This window comes from Mustela putorius, unplaced genomic scaffold (genome assembly GCF_011764305.1).
Source record: "Mustela putorius furo isolate JIRA1106 unplaced genomic scaffold, ASM1176430v1.1 tig00003987_pilon_pilon_pilon, whole genome shotgun sequence".
Classification (NCBI taxonomy): domain Eukaryota; kingdom Metazoa; phylum Chordata; class Mammalia; order Carnivora; family Mustelidae; genus Mustela; species Mustela putorius.
The window spans coordinates 6,274,167-6,298,282 of NW_025422126.1; the positions used below are offsets into that span (position 1 = coordinate 6,274,167).

Genomic DNA, 24,116 nt, shown 5'->3' on the forward strand with positions numbered 1-24,116 from the left:
AAACCAAGAGCCAGGTGTTCACCTGACTGAGCCACCCAGGCATGCCTATACTTTTATTTTTCAATTTTATTTCTATATAAAAATTTCCTTTAAGCAACTTGACAGCCTAAAGAGAAGAAGGAAATGGGATTGAAACACATACAAGAAAAAGAATGGTAGCGTAACACCAAAAAGCTTTACAAAGCCTAATTTGACTATACATGGTATATATTTTCCTCTTATATGTTTATTAGATACCTTACTTTTGCTAATCTGATTTAATTATCTTTTTATTATATTTTCAAAAAAGTCTGTTTTGTCAGTTAGGCCACTGAAGGCAGAGAGAAAGTTGTGTCTTACTGGGAATGTATGCTTCATGCAGCACGCACTGTGCTATCACATTCATTCCTTCCGCAAATATTTATTGGGCCCCTTACTTGTGACTCAGATTTAAAACATCCCATATGTATAAGATAGAATGATAGCAGTTTTTAGGCTGCTTTCTCTTGTAAACAAAACTGTATGAGGAAGCTTCAGAAACTTGGAAAAAAAAATCAACAGCTTTAAATCATTTTTATGTGACAAAATGCCGTCAGGAATGTAATAATTTTTATTTGTTTGTTTCTTAGTTTTTCCAGTGAAAATGTTTAGTTCTCCTTTGAAAGGAAAAGCTATGTTCTTATTTAGTGTTTACTTTAAAATTTCTCCACAGGGTCACAATTCTTAACTTTGTGGCAGAAAATCAGAAGTGAAACTGACTGGAAATAGAGCAAGAGCAGAATTGAAACTAATAAGTTGGGCCTGAAGTATATGGTAAAATGAAAAAAAAAAAAAGGTTTTCATCGTTTCCAAATGTGTGCTTTTGATATCTGTGTGTTTTTACCTGTCAGACTTATTACCACTGGGTTGGGGAAGAGGAGGAATATTTGTCATTTTTGATGTACTTGAATGAGTGCAGCAAGAAACTAGGAGGTATTTTAGATAAACTAAAGACAGGTCTATGTTAAGGGAAGAGTTGAAGCATTTTAGGTTTTATACTTTGTTGTAGTTATATATATATGTTATATATATAATGACATCAGTAATGTCTCAGGAAGAGTTAAATTTTTCTGATGTCTTGAATGATGTAGTAGTTGTGTACTTAGATTATAAGCTAGAGGAACACATGGAGGATTGAAAAGTTGACATTGGAATTTTCAGTGGTATAGGGGCACTTGGGGGTTGATTGAGCATTTGACTCTTGGTTTCAGCTCAGGTCTGGATCTTGGGGTGGTGAGATCAGCCCTGTGTCAGACTCTGCACTCAGGAGAATCCATTTGAGATTCTCTTTCCTTCTCCCTGCCCCTCTGACTTGTGTGTACATGTGCTCTCCCTCTCCATCTCTCTTTTTTAAAAGATTTTATTTGTCAGAGAGGGATGGAGAGAAAGAGAGCACAAGCAGTGGGAGCAGGAGAGAGAGAAGCCTCCTACTCCCTGAGCAAGGAACCCAATGAGGGACTTGATCCCAGAATCCTGGGATCATGACCAGAGCCGAAGGCAGAAGCCCAACTGACTGAGCGACCCAGGTGTCCCCCTCTCTCACTCTCTTAATAAATAAATCCCTTTTTTATAAAAAGGTATAACTCATAGTATACCTTCTTGGTTTAATATAAAATCTTGTTTTCTGTCTTCTTTTAAGGTAGAAGTGTGAATTTGAATCATAGAATTTTATAGATGCAAAATCTGAAGCCCTCAGAGTTGAAACTATTTCCCTGGTAATAGGCTTGGTCCATCTATTTTTTCCCTTCCTGAAGGAGTCAGTAAAGAATATTAGTTGAACAAATCTGAATTGAGTATTCCTTTGGTTCCTTTTAGTGACAGTCGCCTGACAATTACCTGACAGTTCCTCTTGTCTCTTTTAGTGACAGATATCTGACCAGATCCTGGGTCTCACGAACAGTTCTACTGTGCTTGGCTGGGTGTTTGAGAACTTGTTTCTTAAACTTATCTCTGTGCTTTGACACATCATTTCTGCAGCTCTGGGGATTTTAGGCTAGAAGTGAAATGGGAGAAAGACTGTATTTTAAAGTTCTCTTTATAGGCAGAACACTCAGACCCCACCCCCCAGTCCCCTTTTCTGGTATGAATTAGAGTGAAACTTTGGAATATCCCTCTGTATTTGAAGTGATCAGTCTTCCTGTTTTGTCCCTGGGTCCTTACCAGGCTGATCCCCCCCCCCACCCATGTCTATTCTTTCTGAATAGTCCACTTGAAAGTACTGATTCTTTACCTTTTAAATTTCTGAAACAGCAGCATCTGGTGATTATGGGTTTGTGATGTCAGGAATTTCATTCTGTGTAATATTTGATGATGATTGCCATAGACCTCATTTGCTAGAAATGTTACTAGGCATTGAAAACTTTAGTAAAGTGCATTTAGTAAAGTCCTTAAAGGCTGAGCCCGATAATGCTAAAAGCTGAGCATTAGAACCTATTACTTAAGAGTCTCTGTTTGTTTGGTTTGTTGAAATATCTGGCATTTTTTCCTCTACCATGGTTTTTAGAATGTCCTGAAAGAAGCATTCAGATATTTTTAAAAGCAAGGAGAAAAACTGGGAAGCTGAAAATGGCAGTTACCTTTGGCTTTTGTTAGTAGATGCCAGGGTAAGAAAAAAGAGAAGGTACAAATAAGTAAAAGTGGAAATCAGACTTATGATCTTTTTTTTTTTCAGGGAAAACTGCTTGTTCTTTTTACCATGAATGTACTTTTTTTTTTTTTTTAACTAAGGGTTTAATTCTGAACTATAAGTACTTTATATGTCATGTTAACTTCTCTTAAAAGAAGTATAGGGGTACCTGGGTGGCTCAGTTGGTGAAGCACCTGCCTTCGGCCCAGGTCATGATTCCAGGGTCTTGAGATCTAGCCCCATATCTGGCTCCTTGCTCTGCAGGGAGCCGGCTTCTTCCTCTGTCTCCTTCTTGTGCATGTGTGCACTCTCTCTCTCTCTCCCTGACAAATAAATAGACGAAAAAAGAAATAAAAGAACCATAGAAGGAACTTAACTGCATCAACCATTTATTCAACAGATATTTATAAAGCACCTTCTTTGAATTATGTTAGGTGTGTGATTAGAAACTGTATGCCTCGTTTCCTCTAACCTACTTATGTCTTTCTGAGGATATCAATTATTTCCTGTCACAATACCAGTCTTTTTTTTTTTTTTTAAAGATTTTATTTATTTATTTGACAGAGATCACAAGTAGGCAGAGAGGCAGGCAGAGAGGGAGAGAGGAGAAAGCAGGCTTGCCGCTGAGCAGAGAGCTCGATGTGGGGCTCAATCCCAGGACCCTGAGATCATGACCTGAGCCGAAGGCAAAGGCTTCAACCCACTGAGCCACCCAGGTGCCCTGCCAGTCATTTTTTTAATGAGACTAAAGGAAAATGAAACTTCTAAAAAAATGTAGCATGAAAATAATTTTATTTAGAATTATGAAGAACTTTTTGTAACCTTGTCTACCTTAATAAGTAGAGTAATCTCCTTGAGAAAACCGGTACTGCTTTTATCCACTAAAATGTTAATATCTAGCTATATATGGGAAGCAGGAATATGAAAAAGATTTTTAAAATTTTCATTTTGAAAAGAGATCACAAAGCAAGATAGGCAGGTAGCCTGTGGGTGCTCATTACAGGTCTAGGATATTTTAGAGTACTATACTCATTACAGGAGAGAGTTGGTCCCATTTTAGACTTACTGTAGAGAATGTGTTTCAGTCTTGTTTTCATGCATTGACTTAATGGAGTTTGTTCTGCTTGGAGGGTATTTAATATAAATGTGAAAGTAAAGAACAGTTGTCCAGGTGCTCTGGAGAGACTAGTTTAGTTTTGATTTTCATGTTTTTCTATGAAAAGACATCAGTTTGATGATTAGATGGGGGCACTAGAGTTGCAGAATTTCTTTTTTTTTTTTTTTATTAATTTTTTATTTTTTATAAACATATATTTTTTATCCCCAGGGGTACAGGTCTGTTAATCACCAGGTTTACACACTTCACAGCACTCACCAAAGCACATACCCTCCCCAATGTCCATAATCCCACCCCCTTCTCCCAAACCCCCTCCCCCAGCAACCCTCAGTTTGTTTTGTGAGATTAAGAGTCACTTGTGATGCAACATGGGGGCTTAAGTGGGTAGGAGAAGAATAAATGAAACAAGATGGGATTGGGAGGGAGACAAATCACGAGTTGCAGAATTTCTTAATTGCCCCTTAGATGCATTTTTTTTGTTTTTTTTTGCTGCATTTTTGATAAATAAATGACAATTTTAGAACTACCTGAAAATTACTAAAAGGTATTGCTCATGATTATTACCTTGAATTTTCAAGAAACAGTTACATTTTCTATATCCTCTTTAATGAAGTAGCAAAAAATATATATATTTATTATGTATATACTTTTCTATTATTGTTTATTATTATTTTTTAGAATTGAAGTATAATTGATATGCATCATTAGTTTTGGGTATATAACATAATGATTTGATATTCATTTAAATTAGAAATGATTGGCACAATAAGTCTAGTTGACATCGTCACCATACATAGTTTTTTCTTTTTTTTTAGTAAACTTTTTTTTTTTGTAAACTCCATTCCCAATGTGGGGCTCAAACTCATGACCCGCAGTTCAAAAGTCACATGTTCTACTGAGCAGCCAGCCAGGTGTCCCAGTCACCATATATAGCTACATTATAGTTACATAAAAATTGTTTTTCTTGTTATGAGGACTTTTAAGTCCTTGTAGCAACCTTCAAATATTTAGTACAGTATTATTAACTATAGTCACATTACATCCCATGACTTATTTATTTTGTAATTAGAAATTTGTACCTTTTGACCCCCTTCATCCAGTTCATCTCTTATCCCTTGTTTTATAATTTCTTTTTTTAAAAAGTTTTTTTTTTTTTTTTTAGAAAATACTTTATTTATTTGTTTGTTAGAGAGGGAGCTCACAAGCAGAGGGAGAAGCAGGAGCTGAGCAAGAAGTCTGATGTGGGACTCGATCCCAGGACCCAGTAATCATGACCTGAGCTGAAGGCAGACGCTTAACCGACTGCGCTGCCCAGATATCCCTTTTTTTTTTTTAAATGATTTTATTTACTTATTTGAGAAAATAAAAATAATAAATAAAGAGAGAAAGCATGCAGTGAGGGGTGGAAGGAGAGGGAGAAGCAGACTCTGGGCTGAGCAGGGAACCTGTGTGGGACTCTATCCCAGGACCCTGGGATCATGACCTGAGCTGAAGGATAGTTTCTTTTTTTTCTTCTTTCTTTCTTTCTTTTTTTTTTTTTTTTAAGATTTTATTTATTTATTTGACAGACAGAGATCACAAGTAGGCAGAGAGGCAGGCAGAGAGAGAGGAGGAAGCAGGCTCCCCACCAAGCAGAGAGCCTGATGTGGGGCTTGATCCCAGGACCTTGGGATCATGACCTGAGCTGAAGGCAGAGGCATTAACCCACTGAGCCACCCAGGCGCCCCTTAAAATAGTTTCTTAAAAACAGATAATTATTCCTTTAATATGGTGTAGTGGGAAGACTTGTAAAGCTGGTTCTGAGTGTGACTCAGGTAACTTTGGGAAACTTTGTTCTGGTCTTAACTTTTGCAAGAGAAGATTGGAAATAGATTGGATTATTTCTATCTCTAGACATTTTTTTTTTTTTAAGATTTTATTTATTTATTTATTTGACAGAGATCACAAGTAGGCAGAGAGGCAGGCAGAGAGAGGAGGAAGCAGGCTCCCTGCTGAGCAGAGAGCCCGATGCGGGGCTCGATCCCAGGACCACAGGATCATGACCTGAGCTGAAGGCAGAGGCTTTAACTCACTGAGCCACCCAGGCGCCCCTCTATCTCTAAACATTTTTAAACCTCATTGTGCCTCCTTTTCCTCAGTTGCCAATTGTTTGACTTTTCTTCCCTAATATTTTCATTCCATTAACATTGTGTTCAACTCTGTTCTACACTATCATTTGTTCAGTAGTTATTTTTTCTGCTGCTGTGTATTACCACCCTGGTGAAGAATGTGGATTCTAGAGCTGATTGGGTGAAATCCTGGTCTTTCCGTTTTCCTAGCTGAGCAGTCTGGAAGTTACTTGATCTCCTTATGCCTCAGGAGCGCTCAAATCAAATGGGCATAATAGCACCTACCCTCTGGGGTTGTTGAAAGGATTAAATGAGTCATAAATTTGCTTTAAAAAGTGGTTGGTCAGGGAAAGTGCTCCAGAAATGTTAGTTGTTGGCTCCTGTTGTTATTACTAATTTGTTAAGCACTGAGGATACAGGATCAATAAGGTGCTGTCCTTGCCCTGAAGGGACACATAACCTAATGGTTAAGGCAACTATATCAGCAAACCATTTTAGTGTAATACAGGAGATGGTTTGAACATATGCTGAGGTGGGAAAGGGGAGGAAAAACATTCTAGCAGAGTGACCAGCCTGAGTAAAAAAGTAAGATATCAACAGGAATGGCAGATAATTAACTGAGGCTGGAGTTTAAGTCGTTTGGAGGAGGATGGTGGAAACAAATGAGTTGGAGAGGAATAGTTTGGGATTAGATTATAAAGGGCCATATATGCCATGTTTTAGGATTTGGGTATTATCCTGGAGGTAGAAGGAAGGACAGTCTTTTTTTTTTCTAAGATTTCATTTTTTTTTTTTTAAGAGCAGTTTTAGATTTCACAGTGAAATTGAGCAGAATGTATGAAGATTTCCCAAAAACCCCTGCCCCCACACATGCATAGTCTCCTCCATTGTCAATATCCCCCACTCTGTGGTACATTTACTATAGTCGGGGAACCTACATTGACACATCATTGTCGTCCAAGGTCCATAGTTTACGTTAGGGTTTTCTCTTGGTGCTATATGTTTATATGGTTATAGACAAGTGTATAATGACATGTATTCACCAATATAGTATCATACAGAGTTGTTTCACTGTCCTAAAAATCTCCTGTGCTATACCTGTTCATCCCTCACTCCCTCTTAAGCTCTGGCAACCACTGATCTTTCTACTGTCTCCATTGTTTTACCTTTTCCAGAGTGTCATACAGTTAGAATCATACAACTCTGTTGAGTATATACCGAGGACTGTGATTGTTGGGACCGTATGACAAGAATATGCTTAGTTTTGTAAGAAACTACCAAACTGACTTCCAAGATAGCTATCCCATTTTGCATTCCCACTAACAATGAATGAATTAAGAGTTCCTGTTGCTACACATCCTCGCCAGCATTGGTGCTGTCAATGTTCTGGAGTTTGGCTGTTGTAATAAGTCTGTGTAGTGTCATCTTGTTTTAGTTTGGATTTTCCTGATGAAAAATGATGTGAAGCATTATTTCTTTTTCTTTTTTTTTTTTTAAGATTTATTTATTTATTTATTTGACAGACAGAGATCACAAGTAGGCAGAGAGGCAGGCAGAGAGAGAGAAGGAAGCAGGCTCCTGGCTGAGCAGAGAGCCTGATGTGGGGTTCGATCCCAGGACGCTGAGATCATGACCTGAGCCGAAGGCAGAGGCTTTAACCCACTGAGCCACCCAGGCGCCCTGTGAAGCATTATTTCTTGAGCTTGTTTGCCATCTGTGTATCTTGTTTGGTGAGGTGTCTGCTAAGGTCTTTGGCCCATTTTTCATTTGGGTTGTTTTTTTCTTATTGTTGAGTTTTAAGAGTTCTTTGTGTATTTTGGGTAATAATCATTTGTCAGATGTTCCTTCTGCAAATATTTTTCCCAGTCTGTTGCTTGTTTTCTCATTCTCTTGACATTGTCCTATGCAGAGCGGAAGTGTTTAATTTTAACAAAGTCCAGTTTGTTAGTTATTCTTTTCATGGAGATTTTGTTTGATGTTACATCTGAAAAGTAATTGCCATACCCAAGGTCACCTAGATTTCTCCTGTGTTATTTTTAGTGAGTTTTATAGTTCTGCATTCTACATTTAGGTCTATAATCCCATTTTGAATTAATTTCTGTGAAGGATGTTAAGGTTTGTGTCTAGAGTCATTTGTTTGCATATGGATGTCCAGTTCTTCCAGCACTGTCTGTTGAAAAGACTGTCTTTGCTCTATGGTATTGCCTTTGCTCCTGTATCAAAGATAAGTTGAAAACACTTATATGGGTCTATTTCTGGGCTTTCTATTTTGTTTGATTGATTTTTTTGTTTATTCTTTTGCCAGTACCGCACTGTCTTGATTACCATAGCTTTATAGTAAGTCTTGTCAGTACTCTAACTTTGCTCTCCTTCAGTATTATGTTCACTATCCTGGGTCTTTTGCCTCTCCCTATAAACTTTAGAATCAGTTTGTTTGATAACCACAAAGTAACTTGCAGGGATTTTGATTGGGATTGCATCAATCTGTAGATCAAGTTAGGAAGAATTGACATCTTGACAATATTGAGTCTTGTTATCCATGAATATGCAGTGTTGCTCCACTTACTTAGTTCTTTCTTGATATCTTTTATCAGACTTTTGTAGTTTTATATAGATCTTGTACATATTTTGTTTGATTCAAGCCTACTATTTCACTTTTTGAGGTTACTAATATAAATGATGTCATGTTTTTTTTTTTTTTAAAGATGTTATTTATTTATTTGACAGAGAGAGAGAGATCACAAGTAGGCAGAAAGTCAGGCAGAGAGAGAGAGAGAGAGAAGCAGGGTCCCTGCTGAGCAGAGAACCTGATGCAGGGCTCGATCCCAGGACACTGAGATCATGACCTGAGCTGAAGGCAGCGGCTTAATCCACTGAGCCACCCAGGTGCCCCTGATGTCATGTTTTTAAATTAAAATTCTACTTGTTCGTTTCTGGTAGAGAGGAAAGTGAGTGGCTTTTGTATGTTAACCTGTATCCTGCAGCCTTGCTATTATTGCTTATTAGTTCCTGGAGTTTTTTGTCCATTTTCTCAGATTTTCTCTATAGATAATCATGTCATCTGTGACAAAAACATGTTTTCTCTATAGATAATCATGTCATCTGTGACAAAAACAAAATCATGTCATCTGTGACAAAACATCTGTATACATTTTATACCTTTTCTTGTCTTTTTTTTTTTTTTAAAGATTTTATTTATTTATTTGACAGGCAGAGATCACAAGTAGGCAGAGAGGCAGGCAGAGAGAGAGGGGGAAGCAGGCTCCTTGCTGAGCAGAGAGCCTGACTTGGGGCTCCATTCCAGAACCCTGGGATCATGACCTGAGCCGAAGGCAGAGGCCTTAACCTACTGAGCCACCCACGTGCCCCATACCTTTTCTTGTCTTATTGCGTTGGCTAGGACTTGTTTTTTGGAAGAATTTCAAGCTTATTGAAAAATTGTAAAAGTAAAACTTACACAGGAATACCTCACCTTTATACTCTTTACCCAAATTTGTCTACTATTAAAATAATACTGTGTGCTTTATCATTTATAAGTTCTCTTTTTCTGTGTCTGTATAGGTATAGATCAATATTTTTTGATATATGTGAATCATTTGAAGTTATTGTGACCTTTTACCCTTCAATACTGCATATGTATTTCTTAAATAGGTATATTCTCTTTGATATGCATAGTATAGTTATCAACTTCAGTAAACTTAACACTGGTATACTTTTATTCAATCTGTGGTTTATATTGCACTTTTGTCAGTTGGTCCCATAATGTTCTTTATAGAAATTTTCCTCCTCCAGTTCATGATCCAGTCTAGGATCAGGGAGTGCATTTTTTTTTTTTTAAGATTTTATTTATTTATTTCACAGAGAGAGATCACAAGTAGGCAGAGAGGCAGGCAGAGAGAGAGGAAGGGAAGCAGGCTCCCTGCTGAGCAGAGAGCCCAACGTGGGACTCGATCCCAGGACCCCGAGATCATGACCTGAGCCGAAGGCAGCGGCTTAACCCGCTGAGCCACCCAGGCGCCCCCAGGTAGTGCATTTAATTGTCTTACCTCTTAAGAGATTTCCACAGCTTTTCTTTGTCTTTTTTTTTTTTTTTTAATGTCAGTGTCATAATACAGATCACTTCTTCCCTTTTTAAAATAGAACTTACCTCATTTTCTGTTTATCTGATATTTCCTCATGATCAGATTCAGATTATGCGTTCTCACTGGGAATATTTCATGTGTGATAATGTGTCTTTCATAATATATCACTTCTGGGGGTATGTGGTGTCCATTTGTCCCTCACTGGTGCTGTTAAGTTTGGTCACATGGTCAAGATATTATCTGATTTCTCAGCTTTAGAAGTCTGTGCATGTGCCCATGTGCGTGACTAGTGAGTAGTTTGTAGGGAGACACTTAGAGAACATGCATATATCCTGCTGCCCCCCACCCTGCAGATTTACCATCCATTGAGGGTTTTTACCTGAGCTAGTCTTGGCTGTGATGTGACAAAACAAAGATTTCTCAGCTCTTAACACTCCCTCCACATTTACCAGTCTGACTTTGACATTGTACTGTAAGCAAGAAAGGGAGGATAGTCTTTTTTTTATTTTTAATTCATTAATTTTTTTATTCAAGGATCGTTGACAAAAGAAGAGAGCACGGTAGTGGAAAGAGTGGTGAGAAGACTGCTGACAAAATTTCTAAATAAGGGAAGATTGAGGTCTGAGTGGTGAGGCATGCTATTCATGCATTTTCCGTTCCGTTCTTCTATTAGCAGACATTTATTGAATATCTGTGTGCTTGCCCATTAGCCACTTGGGATAAACAGACATAGTTTGGTTCTTAAGGAGCTTATCGTCATTGAAGCTACAGAAGGGCAAAGAATTGTGATAAAATATTTATTAAGAGTTTTGTTTAAAATATAGCTTTAAATGTTACCATATACTTAAGGGTACTATCTCACATGGCTCAGTGAAGTTGCTAATATTGTCTGTGATTCACTCATTGGTTCATCCATCAAACACTTATTGAGGACCTACTTTGTGCCAGGTTTGTGCTAAGTGCTGTAGGTGGAAAAAGGATTAAAACTTGGTTTCTGTGGGGCCCCTGGGTGGCTCAGTGGGGTAAGCCGCTGCCTTTGGCTCAGGTCATGATCTCAGGGTCCTGGGATCGAGTCCCGCATCGGGCTCTCTGCTCAGCAGGCAGCCTGCTTCCCTCTCTCTCTCTCTCTCTGCCTGCCTCTCCATCTACTTGTGATTTCTCTCTGTCAAATAAATAAATACAATCTTTAAAAAAAAAAAAAAACTTGGTTTCTGTATTTAGAGATCACCCCTCTTTTTGTGGGGGGCATTGACAATAAAGCGTAATTGCAGCAAGTGCTATAGGATGGTGGCATTGTACACAGGTAGTGGTAGCCCAGAGCAGAGAAATGATCATCTTCGTTTGGGGTCATGGATGGGACAAGAAAGGATATATCAAAAGTGTAGATTCTAGAGCTGGGTCATAGTGATTTAATGTTTGCCTGCTTAATTGTAGGTATTCATTTTAGTCTAATTATAATTACCGTTTACTGCCAAATTTTCCTCAAGACAGGATTCATGATTTCTTGTCACATACCATTATAGAGATACCCCTGTTTACAGTAATTCATGAACAGGTTTCCCACTTTTACTTTATCTTTTAGCCTACTGCTTTGTTTGTAGTAGCTATTCTCCTTAAAACTGTTCTTATAGTATTTTTAGCTACAATAGTTAGAGCCATCTCTCCCATTTAACAGGGAAGAAAACCAAGGCCCAGAAAAGAACCTGAAGAGCTAGAGTTCACACCTACCTATTCTGGTTCTAAATTCAGAGCTTTTCCTACTATCTCACTCACTTGTTGAACTTAAAATGCAGTTTTCCAGTTTCATCTTTGTACAAACCTGTAGAGCTCCAGTTCAGAGGATAGATTTTTGAAGCTCTAGAGGTAAATGCAGCACAAAAGAATGAGGAAACTTTAGGGTGATTGATAATAATAGTAATATTATTGAACTGTCACATGTGCCAGAGCTGTGTGTAAGGACTTCGGAGTTACTCCATTTACTCCTTATTAGGTTCTGTGAGATACAAACTGTCATTAGCTGCATTTTATGGATGAGGAGTGAGAAGCTTAGAGAGCTTAAATACATTTCCTAGTGACACGGCAGCGAGGTGCTCAGGCCCAGGTCTGCCAAATTCATTCTATAACACAAAGATGGTGTTTGGGATCATGGGAACCAGTAGCTCACAATTTGATTTTGAATTGAAGCACACTCTGTTTGTTTTTTTCAGGTTGATTTAATTGAACCCAGTTTGTACATGGGAGACTCTAGAATTGTTTACCCTCATGCTGTATAGGCTGTCGTGTAAGAGTTACTCTTCATGTTGTGGGTGTCTTACTCAACTGTCTTCTGTTGCTTTTGTGGCTGAACATCTGTAAAAGTCTTCCCATATTATTTGCTCTTTAAAAAGTCAAAACTTCCTTTAAAAAAAAAAAGATTTATTTATTTATTTTAGAGAGGGAGAGAGTGTGTGAGCCAGTGGGGGCAGGTGGGGACAGGGAGAGGGAGGAGGAGGGAGGGGTAGAGGGAGACAATCTCAAACAGATTCCCTACTCAGCATGGAGGCCACCTCTGGGCTTGATCTCAGGACACTGAGATCATGTCCTGAGCCGAAACCAAGAGTCAGACGCTTAACTGAATGAGCCACTCAGGCACCCCAGTTTGTCAAAACTTCTTGGTGCAGAAATGCAAATAGGGCAGAGACCAGAGCTTTTAGTTTTCTTGAATTTATGTAGGAAAGGTATTCAACGGTATTTATTTATTTATTTTAAAAAGATTTTATTTATTTTTTTGACAATCACAAGTAGGCAGAGAAGCAAGCAGAGAGAGTGAGAGAGGAGGAAGCAGGCTCCCTGCCGAGCAGAGAGCCCGATGCGGGACTCGATCCAGGACCCTGAGATCATGACCTGAGCTGAAGGCAGAGGCTTACCCCACTGAGCCACCCAGGCACCCCTATTTATTTACTTTTAAAAATTTACTTATTTATTTATTTGAGAGAGCAGGAACAGTGGGGAGGGATAGGGATCTGGGAGAAACAGACACCCCTCTAAGCAGGGAGCCTGATGTTGCACTCAGTCCCAGGACCCTGGGATCATGACCTGAGTGGGACGCAGATGCTTAACTAACTGAGCCTCCCAGGCATCCCTTCAAAGGTATTTAGACTTCTTTCTTTCTCTCTTTCTTTATTTGACAAAGAGAGAGAAAGAGAGAGAGAGAGCACAAGTAGGTAGAATGGCAGGGAGAGGGAGAAGCAGGCTCCCTGCTAAGGAAGGAACCCGATGTGAGGCTTGATCCCAGGATCCTGGGATCATGACCTGAGCCGAAGGCAGCTGCTTAACCAGCTGAGCCACCCAGGCACCCCTAAACTTCTTTTTTAATGTGTGTAGTTCGTGGAACATTGTGGATACTCAAGAAATGTTGAAATACTTGGGATTGTTAGAGTACAGTGTATAGGAGAGAATTAAGAAGATATGAGAATATCTATGAATGTTGAGAGTGTATTGGGACAGATTGGGATAGAAGATGGTAATAGTAAGTAGATTCAGAGCCTTTGGATTTATTTAGTAAAGCGCGGTTGTGGTGGAAGGGCCTTCTTAGATGAAGGTAACCTGGGTCAGTTCTAGGGCAAAGAGGAGGTGGGAAAGAAATAGTGGGAGTGACAACAGGAAGTTTCTGGGTTAGGATTACCAAATTAGAGTGTGCTAGTTTTGCTAGGTTTCAAACAGATTCTGCCTGGAATCAGTTATGCTAATATCCAGTGCTTTTTAATGGCTTGCATCTTTTTTTTTTGGAATTAAATAGAACATACTATTTGTTTTTTTTTTTTTTTTTTTTTTTTTAAAGATTTTATTTTATTTATTTGACAGACAGAGATCACAAGTAGGCAGAGAGGCAGGCAGAGAGAGAGGAGGAAGCAGGCTCCCTGCTGAGCAGAGAGCCCGATGCGGGACTCGATCCCAGGACCCTGAGATCATGACCTGAGCCGAAGGCAGCGGCTTAACCCACTGAGCCACCCAGGCGCCCCAGAACATACTATTTGTAAAAGAGTTCTTGTTTCCAGGAGAGGAACTTGATACATGCATACGAGGAGGAAGCTGGGTTTTCATAGTATGCATAGCAGTAGTTTTAGGGCAATGAATGAAGGATGTGGAAAAGAAGGAACATATGCCAGAGATATTGTGAAGAAAGAATGAACTGATGGGCTGGTGGCTGATTGGAAGTGGGGGTTGGGACATGGGATATCTGCAAGGCAAAGATGTCTCTTGGGTTTTGAAACAAGGTATCTGGGAAGCAAATACATGAGGTACATGCATACATATACACATAATCCAAGAGGCTAGGCCTGGGTCCAGATCTTGATGTTGGTACTTATTGACAGTGCGAACATGGCCAGTTCCCTTTACTTATGGCCCCAATTTTATTATCTGAGAAGTGAATAAGATAGAGTAGTACTTACTAAAATTAAAATGTGCATAAAACTTACCCAGAGATCCTGTTAAAATATAGATTCTGATTGCATAGATCTGTAGTGGAACCTGAGATTTTGTGTCTCCAATAAGTTCCCAGGTAATCCTGAGTAGCAAAGGCTTAGGTGACCTTGAGGATGTTTCCCAGTTTTCCAGTTTTGTAATTCTATTTATTGAATGTTTGTCCTTTGGAGATCGGTTATATTTGAGACCATGTCACCTCTGTTTAGATAAATGAATTCTAAGTCTGTCTCTTCAAATTAGAAATGCCTGAACCAATTCATCACCTTACACTGATAACCACATCCTTTTTTCAACATCCCTATTTCTGTTAATACTTTATATTTATAAAGTACTTCATGGTTTTTCCAGAGAGCTTTTATATCCATTATTTCATTTGGTCCTTAAAATAACTCACAGAGGTAGGCATACAGGAAATATCTCCATTTTATGGGAGGGGAAACAAGCTCAGAAAGTAAGTGATTTGCCCACTAGTGAGTTGTACTACCCTAGAGTTCAGAATTATTGACTCCAGTTTGAACTCTTAACCACTATGTCACACTGCTTCTGGTAATGACTATCACAGATACCTGTGCTTAAAGGTTAGTTGCCATCTCTGTTTTTTAAAAAATGTAAATTTTAGGAGCACCTGGGTGACTCAGTTAGTTAAGTATTTACCTTCGGCTCAGGTCATAATCCCAGGGTTCTGGGATTGAGCCTCACATGGGGCTCCCTGCTCAGCTGGGAGCCTGCTTCTCTCTGTCTCCCTCTACAGCTCCCCCTGGTTGTGTTCTCTCTCTTTGTCTGTCAAATAAGCAAATAACAAAAAAATAAAGTTTATTTTATTTTAAGATTTATTTATTTGAGAGAGAGAGAGAGAGAATGTAAGCAAAGGGAGGGGCAGAGAGAGAGGAGAGAGAGAATCTCAAGCAGACTCCCCACTGAGTATGAAATCTGATGTGGGGCTTGATCCCATGACCATGAGATCATGACCTGAGCTGAAACCACGAGTTAGACACTCAACTGACCGAGCTACCTAGCCCCTGGTTTTATTTAAAAAAAATAAACAATATATTCATGTGGATCACAATTCAAAGGTATATAAGAGTGAATTTATACCCATTTCCCTTTCCCTATGACAACCATTTCCCTTTCCCTGGGACAAATACCCATTTCCCTTTCCCTGGGACAACGACGTTATCGGTTATATTATATGCTTCTCCAATAATGACATAATTATATTCTTTTTTTCTCTATGAAACACAGATGCTAACATGATAAACACATTGACTGCATAAACTTTTGTGGGTTTTTGGGGTTTTTTTGAGAGAGCGAGTGAGTGAGAGTGAGTAAGCCATAGTAAGTAGGGGAAGGGGGAGAGGGGAAGAGAATCTTAAGCAGGCTCCACATCCAGTGTAGAGTCAGATGTGGGGCATTTTTTACAACCCTGAGATTATGACCTGAGCTTAAATTGATTTAGACACTTTACCTGAGCCACCCAGGTGTCCCAAACTTCTGTGTTTTTTTTTTTTTCCATTAATAGTATTTCTTACAGATTGTTCCATATCAGTGCTCAGACAGTTGCCATATAATTTATTCTTAATAGCCACTTAGTATCCACTGTAGGATATATTGTGATTTAGCTAGTCCCTTATTGATGGACATTTAATGGATTTCTAGTTTTTTGCTAATATAAACAATAGTGCATTACATATATTATGATGTATATCTCTATAAAAATACATAATTTTTTCACAAATGCAGAAGTGGAATTACTGGTTCAGAGAATATATGCATTTGTAATTTTGGTAGTTACTGCCAGATGGCCATCATCTGAGGTTTTTCCATTTGTACTCTTTTAAGCTAAGTCCTGTTTTGCCACTGACTTGCCTCTGAATATGTTAGCAGACTTTTTGGTCTGTGCCAATTTTAGTGTAGCTTTAATTTACATTTCTCTTATGAGTGAGGTTGAGAATCTTTTCATGTTTAAGTGCTATTTGTATTTCCTTTTCTGTGAATTATCTATTAATATTCTTTGCCAATTTTTTCTGTCGGGTTTTTGGATTTTTTTCTTACTGATTTTTAGGAACTCTTTATATTTTAGTGAAATTGCTTATGTGAGTTGAAAAGTTTTGGTTAGGTTGTTTTTCCTTTGACTCTGCGTATCACAGTTTTTGCCATGCATAATTTAAAAATGTTTTATGTAGTAAAATTTATAGATTTTTTTTTTCTTTTTATGGCTTCTGAGTTTTTCACCATTCTTAGACCTTTGAGGTTATAAAATAACTTTCCGTGGTTTCTTTTGGTACTTTATGCATTAATTATTTACATTTAAATATTTTTAAGCCATTTAGAATTTGATACAAGGTTTAGGGTATATTTCCTAAACATACACATACACACACACACACCCACACACCTTTCCCTTTCTTTTTTCCTTTCTTTATTTCATTCTTTTTTATTTTATTTTTTTTTAAATTTTATTATTTATTTATTTGACAGACAGAGATTACAAGTAGGCAGAGAGGAAGTCAAGAGAGAGGAGGAAGCAGGCTCCCTGCTGAGCAGAGAGCCCGATGCGGGGCTCAATCCCAGAACCCTGGGATCATGACCTGAGCCGAAGGCAGAGGCTTTAACCCACTGAGCCACCCAGGTGCCCCTCATTCTTTTTTATTTTTATTTTTGTGGCTATTCTATTGCCCTAGCACCTTTACTGATTAGTTCATATTTCCCCAAGAGCCTTTTGACTCCCTTGTTTCTTTTGTCAATCTTCATTTCATCCTCAATTGTATCCATTATCTAATCTCCTCATTAAGCCCATTTTTGCTTAGGCTCCTATATTGTCTTATCCTTTCTTTCTGTTCCTGTTAATATTACTTTAAAACCTTTTTATTATGGAAATTTGAAATATGTGTAGTGCAATGTATATTGTGTATATCAGTGTATATTGAAATGCATATATATGAAGAGGTATATAATGAACTCCCAGGTACCTGTTATGTAATATAACTTCAGTAACTGCCATGTGATGACATATCTTGTTTAACCGATGCCTACCTAATCCTCTCTCCCTTACCCCAGTTATTTTGAAGCAAATTATGGCCATAATATTACTCTTTTAAAAAAATTATTTATTTTTCAGAAAGAGAGAGAGGGAGGGCACAAGCAGGGGGAACAGGAGGCAGAAGCAAGCTCCCCACTGAGCAAGGAGCCTGCCTTGGGACTTGATCCCAGGACTCTGTTATCGACCTGACCTGAAGGCAGATGCTTAACCAACTGAGTTACCCAGGCATTCCCCCAGGATATTACTCTTAACACTTGGACCACTGAGAGCTGTCTCCTGTCTTCCAATTTTTATCTTCCAGGTCCTTGTTTGTAATTCTGTGTCTTTCTTCCTTGGTCTTATATTTCTAGAATAATAGTTTTCTAATAAATGCTCATTGACAGTATACTGCTAGATTGTTTGACCTCAAATTGGCCTTTTTGTGTGCACAAACTCTAGCTCTTTAGTGAGGTTACATACTCTGAAATTAGGGAATGCCATGTTTGTATCCCTAGAGTTCCTAGCATGGTGTGTGGAAGAAATACCAGCAAGATAAAATAGAAGGAAGAAGGAACAAGAGGGGGAGGATGAGAGATATAGGTGGAGAAAAAATGCTAGACCTGTCACTGCAAAGACTTGTTTCTTAGAGCAACACTACCCAGAGGAAACATGGAGGGAGAAGGGCAAGTTTGGACCTTCCACCAAGATTGGGGGTAGATAGGTTTAGAGACAAAAACCCAGAGCCCAAGGTATAAGAAATGTAGAAGGTTCAGAGAGATATATTTGGCCTTTTCCTGTGGGGAAGTCTGTATTACAATTGTAGTGTTTACTAAACGACTGACTTAAATTCTGGGACTGAGTGAGATTGGAATAAATGTCAAGATAAAGGTTTTAGTTCCAAGGTTGTATGATTTGCATCAGAGAGCTGTCAGTTAGGGATGGGAGCTATAATGTATTTTATGAAAGATTAGAATCAGTTTTTTTTATTTGTTTGTTTAAATCTCTAACATTAGGCTGTTGGTACTATTTGCCTATAACCAATAGCACCAAGCACTGGTTAAAATAAAGCATTTTGGGTTCTTTTAAAAACTTTTTCCGGGGAGTCTTTCAGGTGAGATCAAAAGATTAGAAAAAATAGGTGATTGAGTGCTATAAGATAGAAGGAGCTTTTGTATTTTTTAAAAAGACTGATCTAATTTATCATGCTTAAATTCTCAACTCAGTAATTCAACATTTTTACCTTCTGTGGGAATGTGGAAAACTAATCTCTCAGGTTTGCTTTTGTTTTCCCTTAGAAAAGTATATCAAAATAGTGGTAATCTGAGGTTACTGGAAACAACCTGGGCCTTATTCCTCCATGCCGTTTAGCCTAGTCCCAGGGAGAAAATAAATGCCTGACCTGAAAAAAAAAATGAGTTGAAGATTGGAAAGGGGGGCAGGTGCCCAGAACAAGTTTGACTACATTTCTAAACCAAGTGCTATTTAAAAAAATTATCTCATAATATCTGTGATTTTCTACATTAGAACTTAGCAAACTGGCCAACAGTTTCTGGCATTTGTAACTAAGGAGACTAAGAAAAGTTATTATGGTTAAAGGATTGTAAACAAATAAATAAGAATATGAAGAAAATGGATATGTACTGAAAAACTTAAAATAATTTACTCTCTGCCTCTTTACAGAATGAGTTGGATTTTTTTCTTACTGATTTTTAGGAACTCTTTAGTACAGATATAGTAATATTTGTTTAAGTAAACATTTAAAATTTCAGGTTCTCTTGTGTTCCATACTAGTGCTTCTTAAAAAATGGGTACATAGTTTTTGATTGTATGCTGTACTACAATTTAAGAGTGGTTATTAAATTTTTGCTTTTATAGCCAATGTCAGAATAAGCATATTTGCACACATTTTCGTGACTTGTGGAATTGGTCAAATATTACATGCAATTTTAAATTTAATAATTATTGCTAAATTGCTGTCCCTCCAAATTGAACCAGTTTGTATTTCTTCTTGCATTATTTTCCTTACTTATATCATCTGTGACAAAAACTAAATAGTTTGACCATTTAATCAGATAGGATTCTTCATTTTCTATTGCCGAGTAAGAAAAAAAATTAGTGGCATAAAACAACATCATCATTTATTTTGCTTATGATTGTGCAGTTTTGTTTGGCTGTGGTAGGAATGACTTTTTTCTGCCTTATTTGGTGTCATTTCTGTGGCTTCAAGGCTGGGGGCTGATACGGTCACTTATATATCTAGCTATAGCTGGGATCTCACTTGATGAGAGATCAAGTGGAGAGCAACTACAAAGTCCTTTTCATGTAGCTTCTTGGTGTCTTCCCATTCGTGTGATTGGGTTCTAAGAAAGAGCATCATAAGACAACTAGATAATTTTATGATTTAGCCTTGGAAAAGTCATGTAGTCTAATTCTACCATTGTCACAGTCCTACCTACATTAAGGGAGAAGGAACATAGACCCCATTTGTTACTGAGGGGTTGGCAGTGCTACATTGTAAGAGAGCCCTGGGGGTGAGAGCGCGGGGGTGTGATGTTTGATATTTGATACAGACCTTGTTTGGAAACTAGTCTTCTGTGAGGTGGAATGGTTGTTTTGATGTATATATCTTTAATTAGGGGCGTGATTATACATCTTCTCATATGTTTATTGACCATTTCTGTTGCTTTTTCTTTTCCATTTCTTTTTCTTCTCATATGGTTTATAGACTATTTCCATTTCTTTTTATATCCTTTGCCTCCTTTTCTATCAGGTTATAGAGTATTGATTATATTATTGATTTATAATAGCTCTTGTAGATTAAGCAAATTAGACTCAAAATTTGTTTTGGAAGATGCCTCTCTATGGTCTTAGAAGTCATAAAAGGTGTATGTGGGACGGTTATTTAGTTTGGCAGTGGTGGGGATTTGTGGAGTGATTATATTTAAGAAACACAGTATTTGTGTTTTTGAAGCAAGGGTTACGGATAGGGAAGGAAGGGTGAATGGGAGGCATATTCTCCTCCTGTTAGCTATTAGCCTCCCTGAATCACTCTCTACAGCAGTGACGAGGAATAAGATCAAAGACACGTTAGTTCTCTTTGGTCGTTATTATACCTTGGAAGTCAGAGCATTTTAGATACCTGCAAGGGAATGGTAAAACTCAGGAGGAATATAGAACCCCAATGACGTATATCACTACTGAAAATTGTTTTGGATTTCTTTTTGTTCTGGGGTGTGATTTGACTGTTTTTAAAGCTGTGCTGTCACCCATATTGAGATTCAACAAAAATGAATTAACCAACCAGAAATGATCATTTTCTAAAACATGGGGATGTTGAACAAAATGAAACATTTCTTTGTATCCTGCCACTAAATGTTACTCTTCATCTACTAACCTGTTATGGGATAAATCCTAAATAAATAGTCACAATATTAATCTCCCTAGTTGTAATCTTTGACAGTTTTATGGGAACTTGGCTGGTAGTTGTCATTCCAATTCTCATTTTAGGTATGTTTGACCCAGAGACACTTAAATTCTTGGCAGGACCTGAATCTCATATCTTTTTGCTCTGCTTTCTTCCTTGTTGGTTTCATTTTTTGGTTTCACTCTGATGAAGGATAGCTGCCAACATCTTCAGTTCTGTATCCTTCCAGATTCAGGGCCAGTGTGGGGGGAAAAAGAACTTAATAATTTAATATAATTTCTGAGTCTTTCAGTGGTCTTAATTAAGTTATATGTTAAGGTCAGGGGGATGGAATGTGCTGATTGACCTGATCTCAGTCATGCCATGAACATCCTTGGGGTTGGAGGTAGAGTTAATTCTAAAGGAAGCATAGAGAGATTGATAGTAGGAGAGGGTGACTGTACAAGGGAGTTTTTCTGTTTGTTTTGTTTTAGTCAAATAGGTACTGGGCAGGACAAAATAAACACAAAATACAAAAAAAACCCCCAAAACTTTAGACTACTTTTTTTTTTTTTTTTAAGGTTTTATTTATTTCAGAGAGAGAGAGAGCACAAGTGGGGAAGACAGGCCAAGGGAAAGGTAGAAGCAGACTTCCCGCTGAGCAGGAAGCCCAATGCGGGACTCAGTCACCGGACCCGGAGATCATGACCTGAGCCGAAAGCAGACACTTAACCAGCTGAGCCACCCAGGCACCTCTAGACTACTGTTACGGTTTGTAGCAGTTGGCTAACAACAGTAGTAGTATTAAAAAGTTCTTTAGAGGCATTAGTTTCAGTCATTACCAATGAGTAATTATTATTATTTTTTTTTACTAAAGCAAATGCTTCAGATCTACAACGCATACCACTTAAGTCTTGTTTTAGAATTTATATTTGAAAGATTTGTAAAAATGTTAGGAATTTAGGGTCATACAGGTCTTTTGCTCACCACCAACACTTCAGGTAGCAGAGTTGTGCTCTCATTATATCTATCAATCTTCCAAATCGAAGCTGATAGGAGTTTTTATTTTATATGTTAGTGAATGTTTTTATTCCCTACATAGAACATTTTAGAGATAGTGTTTCAAAGATTTTAAGCCTCATTAATTCCAATTTAAAAGTTAAAATCTGTTCAGCTTTAGTTTTGGGGGTGGATGTTATTAGAGTACAACTTTGCTGCCTAAACCTATTGCTAAAGAATGATGCACAAAGAGTATTTCATAACCATAAAGGCATAGAACATTTGAGAAAGTGTAAGGAGATTGCTGCTTAAGAAAACTGCATAGGATGTTATCTTAAAGAATAATTCCAAAGTTTGTGGAAATTTTAATTGCTCAGAGTATTCATACTTTCCTGAGGTACGTGAGCCACTTTAGATCATAAGACAGATTTGATTTCAGCTGTCTTTTGGTGGGCCATTTGAAGAGGTAAGTCTTTTTTTTTTTTTTTTTTTTTTTTTTTATTTTTGTCAGAGAAGGAGAGCACACTAACAGGGGGAATGGCAGCTGAAGATAGATGTTTAACTGACTGAGCCACCAGGTGTCCCATACCACGAGATTCTTGACTGGGCTAATTCACAGGAGATTTATTCATTCAGTCAAAAAACATTTATTGTGTGTCTGCCATTTACTAGGTACTCAGCTCGATGCTGGAAATACAAGTATAAATAATAAAAAACTAAAAATCTCTGGGGTGCCTGGGTAGCTTAGTTTAAGTGTCTGCCTTTGGCTCAGGTCATGGTATCAGGCTCCTTGCTCAGCAGGTAGTCTGCTTCTCCCTCTGCCTGCTGCTTCCCCTGCTTGTGCATGCCTGCGCTCTTTGACAAATAAATAAATAAAATCTTTAAAAATATGTAAAATAAAATCTCTTACTCACAGAATTTATGTTCTTGTTGGGGAAGATAGACAAATATCTGGAACTAACCCTTTTTCCATGTTAGGTAAAATCACATACTGTTTTTCAAGTATAGATCTTCTGGGGGACCTGAAAACAAGAGAGGATCCTTTAGGTCACTCTGGTTTCTTCAGTAATTCTTGGATCATGGGATAATAATTTGGGTGAAGGTAGTTGATATTTCCTAAAACTGGTGATAATTTTGGTATTGCTCTTATATTTTGGACTAGGTTGAGTTGGTTTAAACTTTTCCTTACTTATTTAACTTTACTTTTTGAGTATGTAAGACATTTATATGGTACAGAAGTCAAAACTGTATAAGCAAGTAGCAGGAAAGTCTTATTTTTATCTGTATTTCCTCTAGCTTGTTCTTACCCCCATAGGTAATCATTTTTTATGAGTTTCTGACTTAACCTTCCAGTGTTTCTTTTTAATCGCATTAAATCTTACGGGAAGGAGAGGAAGAGAAGAAGTGGGAGTCTAAAGGAAGGAGATGGAAAAAAAAAACCCCAAAAAACCCCCCAAAACCCAAACTTTACTATGCTATTTTTTGGGGCGCCTGGGTGGCTCAGTCTGTTAAGCAGCTGCCTTCGGCTCGGGTCATGATCCCAGGGTCCTGGGATTGAGCCCTGAATCGGGCTCCCTGCTCAGCGGGGAGTCTGCTTCTCCCACTCCCTCTGCGTGCTGCTCTGCCTACTTGTACTCTCTATCTCTCTGTCAAATAAATAAATAAAATCTTAAAAAAAAATTAAAAGGAAGGAAATGAATGGGGGGAATGAAGAAGAGTTTTATTAATAAAATTGGGCATGTGAAATGCTTTATTGGCACTCTTTTTGTGCTTACACAACTCCTAACTCTGAAAGAGATAACAACTAAAAAAAAAAATAAACTTTATTTGGAATAATTTTAAATTTACAGAAAAGTTTTAAAAATGTTCAGAGAATTTCCTTCATTCAGTTTCCCCTAATGTCATCGTCTTACATTACCATTTTTCATGTGTCAAAACTAAAAAGTAACATTGACACATTATTATTAAACTCCATTTTATTACAGTTTAGCATTTTTAAAAATAAAAAGTAGCTGTGTGATAAAATTGGAATGAATATTATTAAAGAGGAAGCCAAGACAAAAAGCACAAGAAGCTTCATGTGTACCTTTACTGCCTTTCATCAAGATTACATCTATAATTTACCTAAAAAGAGTTGATTTCCTTTGTCCCTTCTAGCTACTGGGAGCATCTTGTATTTTATTTAATCATGGTGTAATGAGAATACTTACCATAATGCTTTTGAAATAAATAAAATAGGGGAAAAGGCAAAAAGTTGTACAACCCAAAGTCAGTGCT

The 24,116-nt window shown here is 37.8% G+C and overlaps 1 protein-coding gene across 6 annotated transcripts in view; it reads left to right on the plus strand.

Annotated features, from left to right (window-relative positions):
* UVRAG (UV radiation resistance associated) overlaps positions 1–24,116 on the plus strand; it is a 302,103-nt gene that overhangs the window by 7,158 nt on the left and 270,829 nt on the right. The window contains exon 2 of one of the 6 annotated variants that reach the window (XM_013064295.2): positions 692–792. The exons of 4 other annotated variants lie outside the window; for them this stretch is intronic. In XM_013064295.2, coding sequence (XP_012919749.1) covers positions 790–792 — 3 coding nt within the window. In that variant the 5' untranslated portion in view covers positions 692–789. Of the gene's footprint in view, positions 1–691; positions 793–10,558; positions 10,580–24,116 lie in introns of those variants that run through there. One more of the 6 variants, XM_045071445.1, reaches the window with a different exon arrangement.